The 8413-nt window shown below is 39.5% G+C and overlaps 1 protein-coding gene across 1 annotated transcript; it reads right to left on the reverse strand.

Annotated features, from left to right (window-relative positions):
* Nucleotides 1-661: 661 nt before the first annotated feature.
* Nucleotides 662-4178, reverse strand: LOC114839353 (interferon-induced protein with tetratricopeptide repeats 5-like). Its single transcript, XM_029120035.2, has 2 exons — nt 4167-4178; nt 662-3016 (listed from the first exon to the last, which is right to left on the reverse strand). The coding sequence occupies exons 1-2, from the start codon at nt 4169-4171 to the stop codon at nt 1582-1584; spliced, it is 1440 nt and encodes a 479-aa protein (XP_028975868.2). The 5' UTR covers nt 4172-4178; the 3' UTR covers nt 662-1581.
* Nucleotides 4179-8413: the final 4235 nt, after the last annotated feature.

Genomic DNA, 8413 nt, shown 5'->3' on the forward strand with positions numbered 1-8413 from the left:
CAAGAACGTTAATGGTATGTGTGTATGTTTATTCTATCAAACTGCAATTGGTTTAGAATTCTTTTGTAGCTCATTTGGCAGACAATTGCTCTTGCAACGACAAGGCTGAGGGGATATTGAATATCTTTAATATCTCTGTTAAAAAATATAAATTTTGTTAAAGGCCCAGTGCAGTAAAAAACTAATAATTTCCCTTCTGACATTCCTTAACTTGTTTCATTTATTGTAAAGTTGATGGCACTGGAAAACCATCTGTCGATCATAATATTTCTCTGTGATTGTTACTTCTCAGCCAGAGTTGCAGGAACAAAAATAAGACAACTTTGTGTTTGCTGTACTAGTTAGCAGCATCACTATGGCCTTTTGTTTCATGTTCTGTATAACCAGCTGGCTCATCTATTTTGGCTAATTGAACAAATTATGCTAGCATTCATTACATGTAAAACTAAAAACAAAAACAAATGCAAATTGATGCACAAATTGATAGACTGTTAGATAGGCTGTTGAATGTTCAATGGTGCCACCAATATCAGTAAAAATGCATGCATGAAAACACTAAAATACACAAAAGAGTATGTATTTCCTGTTGCTCGCCTTAAAGCAGTGTTGGCTTTTGTAACCAAGCAGTAAGAACCAGTGATATAAACAAGCCAACAGTTAATCCAATTGTTGGTAATGTTTTATTATACCTTCACAATGTTAATGTCAATTTGAGCGAGAAAAGTTAAATGGAAGATATTGAACTTTCCAAATGGGTACACATTCAAAGACATAAAACATGTTTCCTAAATTTATACATTCTAACTCTAATAGCAATTTATTGTTTGATAAATAACTTGAAACTTGCAGAAAACTTTTAATTATTGTTTCACTTTACAACAAAAAACATAAAAATGCATTAAGCTAAAGCAGCATTCCTAAATATGACCAATTGTAGTGTTACAATAGCAAATACTATATCTCTTCACAATGTTAATGTCAGTTTGACCAACATAAGCTGGAATTAGTGAAGATACCTAATGAACTTTCCTGAAAGGGCGACACATCCAAACTCATAATAACATGTTTCTAAAAAATATACTTTTTAACGAGTACTTGGAATATTTTACAGAAAATCCAATGTAATAAACAGATCTGTTTTTATACATATAGCGACATACACAAGCTTTTAAGGCTGCTAGAGTTATGTGGTTGATTTTTAGTTTCCGTCCTCACAATCCCATGTTTCGTGGGTCCGAGATGCCTGGCAACCTGCTCTCCGCCAAACTCAAGAATGTACAGAATGTTCGGTTGCCAGGTGTCATGGTGGTCAGTGGAGTGGCCAGGGGTAGAAGTACAGGGCTGGGCACGCCAAGTATATGTTTTTTCATTGCTCTCTCTTCTCTGTCCTGGATAAGTGTGATGAGTACTATCAGGCTAAGTTGTTAATTTTGACTATGATTTTTCATTTGGTGGAGGCTTTTGCCTCACAGTATCCTAAAATGACTGAATTTAAGAATAAACTACTTGGTTTGTGAATTTGATCTTCCATCCTAAACATTTGTTTATTGATAATCAATTTACATAATTAAAATAATAATATTAATTGAGTTTCATGCCTTTTCGTAGGCTATCTGAAAGGTCATCTGTTTGTGAAGAGTGCACCATGACTCTCTTTGGTTCTTCACAATTTCCCTCCTTCATGTCTTCAGTGGTGAGGAATGCCAGAATTTCAGAGGCCTCAACTATTTTCTTCTTGTTAGCCTTCCACCTCTCTGCTATCTGCTTCAGTTTCGTCCCAGCCTCTTTCCTGTCCCAACTCTCAATGTGGATCTGGTAGGCATTTTTAAACTCTGCCACAGCTCTGGGCTCGTCTTTCTTCTTGTAGAACAGAAACACGCCAAAGCTGGTGTAGCAGTGCTGCTTTTCAGAGTCACTGATGGATTTATCTTTTAGGAGGCTGATGAAAATTCTCATTGCGTCCTCCAGCTGGTAGTTGTTCCCGTAAGCCTCCGCCAGGTCCACCTTTGCGTGGATGTTTGATGGCTTCAATTCCACTGCTCTGGAAAAGTGACGAATGCAGGCCTCCACCTTTGCTTTTATCTGCCCCCCACTTCCCCCTTTGGTCTTTTGTTTGAACATTTGGTAAAGTTGCTGTTTGTGACACAGGCCGATTTGGTGATGGAGGAAGTGGGAGTTTGGAGACACCTCCAGAGCTTTTCCCAAAAGATGTAGAGACTCATTAATGGAGTCCTCATATCTGAAGAATTTTGCTGCGTAACGTATGACATGAGGAACATCAGGAGACAGTCTGAGGGCCTTTGTGATGAGTTTCATAGATTCCTCTTTATTTTTGTGCTGAAGCTTCAGTGCCAATAGGACCATGACCTCAGAGTTATCAGGATCCAAAGACAAGGCTTTCTTCAGCTGATTGGTGGCTTGACTTTCCGCTGACCTCGCTTTTCTTTCCCTGACCATGCCCTCCAGCCTGTACAGGACTATGGCATAACCCACATTGAAGGAAACATTGTCTGGCTCCCCCTTTAGTGCTTTCTGAAAGCTCTCTTTTGCCCTCTGGTAAAAGAAGCCCCCAAGCCTGATAAGGCTCCAGCCTTTCTCACCATGTACTGAAGGCAAGCTGCCTTGAATCTTAGAGGCCTTGGGAATACCCTTATTTATATTTTCCAGCTTTCCAATGTAGACTTCCACGTTATCTCTGTTCCCTGAGTAATGGTGAACCCATGCAAAGTTAGAATAGGTCATCAGTAACTCTGTGTCATCCCGCCTATCTTTCAATGCACTCTCAGCCTTCTGAAGATAATCAAGAGCACTAGTATTGTTTCCATCCAAGTGACTCAGAAATGCTAGTAAGTTGTAATAGGTGGCGTGGTATTTCAAAGGGCCGTACTTCATGATCCGATCCAAGAGTTTTTCTGGGACGCGGTCCAGGTCCTTGATGTCAGTCTTCTTTATGCTCCATGTAAAGTGGCAATCAAGTGCTTTTAGCTTTTCTTCCATAGCTGCTTTGACAGAGGCACTGTGAAAGAAAACAATAATAAACCAATATTATCACCAAGCCTTTGAAGTGTTGCTACTGGTTATGGATCAACAATTGTGACAAAGGTCATCAGGATGACAAGCCCTTCCTCCTGACTCCTGCTACTGAGATATATGACTCAATACCTAGATCCTGACCAAGCACAAGGTGTCTCATCATTGACTGAACCATTATTTAACCAGGTAAGTCATGTGAGAACTGATTCTCATTGACAATCGGGTTAAATGCATTCAATTGCAAGATTACAAAAAAACACACAATCACAAATAAAATAAAAACAAAAATATCAATATACACTAAATATGAAATTACACTAAATACAGTGAGGCACATAAAATGCCCATGCTGTTGTGTTTCTACCCATGTTGTATGTTTTCTATTTATTCAAATTGAAAAATATCTAATGTACCTAAGTATTTAGACCCTTTGCCATGACAATCCAAATTGAGCTCATATGCTTTCTGTGTACTTTGCTCATCCTTGAGAAGACCTGATTTATAAAGGCACACACCTGTCAACAGTGTATACTGTAAGGTCCTGGATTACAGTGCATGTCAAGGATGATCAACCTACACAGAATGCATGTGATGGGGACCATCATTTTGAACGTTTGGAACTGTCTGTCCAGCGAAACTACGTAGTCTGGCAAGAAGGACGTTGTCAGGGAGGTGACCAAGAATCTAATGGCCACTCTAACAGTTTCAAAGTTTCACTGCAGAGATGGCCAGAAGGACAGCTCTGCAGCACCACAAATCAATTTATGGTAGAGCACCAACGTTTTAGCGCCCCTTTACCAGCCAACTAAAACATTTCTCTGTGCTCCGTTCCGGAATCCTTGCCTAACATCCACCAGAATAAATCAGCCATCAAAAACGGACAACTAAAAAAGTATCTTTAGGGAAAATAAATAATTGAACATATTCGGCAAAGTTAGATAAAAATCGAAAACTAAAAAACAGCTCCAAATGAATAAAGTTATTGCATTTCATTGAAGGCAACACATCACAATGTCTACTTATGTCAAGGATACAAAATAAATATCTCACAAATGCTAACTAACTAGGCAAAAGTTTACGAAAAGACTACAATGAAAGATCAGGTTTATTTCATCAATGGTTTTTATTCTTACCTCATCCTGTTGAAAGCAGTTACCCATACTGTTAGCATTTCAGTCTGTACCAGGATTCAACTGAACCACTTGGTGTTGCAGTGTACTACATAACATTGATGGGCATTCCGGTCATCTTGGTTTTGTAACTTTTATAACAGGCTATATGGCTCCCTAAACGCTTGTTTAAAAAGCTTCGAAATAATAGTGATGAAAGTGTTAATGTAGAGGCGAACATGTAACGTACAGTGACGTTTTTATATGTAAAATATTGGTGAGGCACATACCATTTCTGTCAGTTCAAGAACACTAATCAGAGGCTCTGATTCACTAAATATAATTATTTAGAAACTGAACCGAACCCAACGAAACACTAAAAACAGTAAACTGGTCTTAAGCGTTTATTCAGAGAATTCTGATACAATTGAAAAAACACATACATTTTATACTTGTCAGTAGACAAATCTGAATACTTCCTTGTCCTGCCCTGTCCTATTTTACTATTTCCCACCCTGTGCTAAAACAGTTTTAATGTAACACCTGGGGTTGCCCTGTCTCTGACCTTTTTCTACTCAGCAACATACAGTACATGGAAAACAGGAAACACATGTGAATGAAAGAAGAAGAAGTATATGTAACAGCTCTATTATTGTAGACAGTTCATCAGACAGTTCATCAGACAGTTTGTCTGGTCATTCCTATTCTTAGTAACGTTTTTGCTTAAAGCCAGCAAACAATAGGAAACAACAACAGCATTTAGTAAATGTCAGTTCTTGCACAAGTCTTAAGTATGGGTGATGTAACTGTCTGAAGGACAGTGTTTCTGAGATTTCATGCTTAGTCTATATTTTGATAATTTCATTAGTGTTTAAATTCATACAGTAATTAAAAAACATTAAAATAGTGTAATAAGAGTTTAGAAAGGGGTGTTTAATCTAAAATTGTACTAAAATATTTTACCTAATATTTCTTTTTAAAGGTTGTTGTTCTTTATTATGTTGAGGTCAAAGGTGAAATTACCAGAGTTTAGCGAAGGCCAAACCTGTTGCATTGCGGGTAAAAGGAATACTGAGAGAGCCAACGTGGCTGCAGAGAAAAAATGTACGGCCTCAAAACAAATATTTTGCACGGTCCAAGAGGCGCACACGGTAATTGTGCTTTTGTATTTCAGCCTTATCATGTTTGTTGTAATTTCTTTGCATTAAATGCACTTTCTGTACTGTTGTGACGCTAACGTTGTGGGGAACGTCTAGTTAAGAATTGTGCTTAAGAGACTGCAAAATGACTGAAAGAATTATATCAGACTCATTGTATTTTGTGTGTTTTCTTTTTGTAGTTTTCACGGTGTCTTACGAAGAATTTGGAAATAAATAATCAAAGGACATCTGTATGATGCGTGGCCTTATTTAATTGGACCAGTGTAATTACAGGTGACATTAAGCTCCTCACAAATATTGATAAATGCATACTATATTACAATTTTATCCAACCATTTCAAAATATAGGATACATACCAGTAAAGCTACAAAACTCCCTCTTGCTACTGATGTGTTTATTTAACACATCAACAAACAGTGTGGCTCCACACAACACTTTTAACGACAGATCGGCTTGCTTCTACCTGATGTTCTAGTACCTTCTTGTGAGAGAGACCTTCTTGTGTATTTGCTCTCCTTCTCTCTCACACACATGTAAAACTACCTCTGTCACATTTACAAACCTAAATTACGAATGCAACCAAGCTCAGATCCAATGTGCCTAGAGGGCCATACGTGAACAACAATCAACTCAACACCACTGAAGGCCACAACGAAGCGGAAAGACAACTTTGTAGGCATACAGATCCATTCTATGACAACAACCTTAATAGATAAGCATGGACACACTGACACTCATCACCATCTATATCAGTCGATCCAGCACAAAAATATGACCAATGCACGAACGAGCACCACAAAGGCAGGATGATAAAATATGCTTTCACTCACCAAGGCTGAGGGCTCACTTGAAGAGAAAGGTATCACGGCGGTTCTTCCTCTGGGCAAACTTTTTGATAACTTTGGGAATTAAGTCATGTAGCTGCTGAATCAGCTGGCTTTCGTTGGACAACATGGCCAATGCGTTGAGTCGTGGCTGTCCCAAGGTATTGCAAGTGAAGGTTTTTACCCTCTTCAAGGTGGAAAAGTTCCTCTCTGACTCGGATGTCGTCAAACGTGTTGTTATGATAATTTTCAGCAGAGTGACAGTCTCAGCAAAAGCCTCCTCTAGGTTGTTCTCATGGATGGATCTTAACAGAGACAGGGCCGTCTTACCAGTGTGAAGCTCAGTGTGGCAATACAGAGTGGTCAGCTCAGAATTCAACTTTTCCTCGTTTCCTAGAGGCCATAGTTTCACCGCACAGTCAAGCTCAGATGTAGGGAATGACTGGACAAATTGTCAGAAGAGCGAACTGTCAACCAGCTTGGCAGCAATCAGGTGGTCACTCTGTGAAAACCACTGCTCCACCAGGGAGATGACTGTGTCGCATGCCTCCTTCATCACTGGCGCTGTGTTGGTTACTCCTTGGCCTGTTCCATCGTGAACGCTGGCAGCCCATTCATCAGTTTGCTTCCGCATATTCTGGACATTCTCCTTGAAACAGGTGAGCGCACTGCTAATCCCAGATGCATCGAGTGTTGTATAAAACATAAATGTCTGAGTTTTTTGACAGGCCATATGCCTCATTTATGGTGGGCTCATCCCATCCTGGTTGTGTGCGTATGTCCTCCATACACAGGAGCAGCACAGTGCGGTTTTCCCAAACTGCATTGACAGTTCTACTTTTAAAGTTCCATCGTACAGCGGGTGGCCTTGGAATGCGTCTCTGTGTTGCCTCCTCAAGTGCCACAACACGTTTTGAAGCGCCAGAGTAAAAGGTGGCAAAAGCAGTTAAATCTGCAAAAAACAACTTCAGGATGCTCATCCTTGCTGAACAAAGTTGCTGCAAGGTCAGGTTCAGCTGGTGAGCATAGCAGTGAACAAACTGGGCATGTGGGTATGTCTCTTTCATTAGCGTCTGTAACCCCCTGTACGTTTCTACTCATTACAGCCGCACCATCATAAGTCTGAGCGATCTGCTTTTCTCCCAGCTTCAGTGGTTCCAGCACACCCTTGATGCTATTAGAGAGGCTGAGTCCAGTTTTATCTTTGACTTCCACAAACTTCAAAAACCCCTCTGTCACTATATTGTGGGGCAACATGTATCGCAACACAACCACCATTTGTGATTTACAGGAGACATCAGTTGTCTCATCTGCCTGTATGGCAACAAGTGATGTCTCGGTCTAACAGTTTGTTTTGTACAGTACTAGATGTCGCTTTGAAGATGGGCCAAAGGTCATAGTGCCTCTGAAGTGTCGAATCGCCCTCACACATACACTGTAAAACCTAATAAGTTCAGAATACTCAAAACTTTTACATCAAAATATTTAAGTCAACTAAATTAATTTGGTTAAGTAAGTAATTACTTAAAAATTACTATTTATTGGAACTTAATAGTTTTTAAAATATTTATTTCAAGTTAACTGTTCCAGGCACGTCCAGCTGGGAGGAGACCTCAGGGTAGGCCCAGGACTAGGTGGAGAGATTATATTTCGACACTGGCCTGGGAACGCCTCGGGATCCCCCAGTCAGAGCTGGCAAATGTGGCTCGGGAAAGGGAAGTTTGGGGTTCCCTGCTGGAGCTGCTGCCCCCGCGAACCAATACTGGATAAGCGGATGAAGATGAGATTAAGTTAACTGTACATAGAAATATGGAAGAAAATGATTTCCCAATATGCATTGCCCTTTAAATGAACTCTAGAGTACCACCCATGACTGTATTTGTTAATGCCTGAGACATGGTTATTGAATACAGTTCCTCCTTTTGTCAATTCCTTGTCAACAGTTATAAAATATTAAACTGTTAATACTTAACATATTCCTAAATCCTTATTTTGAAGTCCTTATTTTGTAAGCCTCCACCACGAGCTCATGGACCGTTCTTTTCAGATTCTGTCAAAATATGATGTGAAATGTCTAGCACAGTTGCTAGAAAGACATGTTTAAAAATCATTCCTAACTTTAAGGAAATTCCCAGACTTTCAAAATGAAAATCAACACTACTGCTAAGATTTCTGGGAACTTTGCAAAGCTACCCATATGGCATTGGTTTGCAAAGGAATGCATAATTTCTATTGGAACCAGAACATCTGAAACAAAGATGGATATATTATGTAATTGTTACAATC

The sequence above is a fragment of the Esox lucius genome, chromosome 5, assembly GCF_011004845.1.
Source record: "Esox lucius isolate fEsoLuc1 chromosome 5, fEsoLuc1.pri, whole genome shotgun sequence".
In the NCBI taxonomy this organism is placed as follows: Eukaryota; Metazoa; Chordata; class Actinopteri; order Esociformes; family Esocidae; genus Esox; species Esox lucius.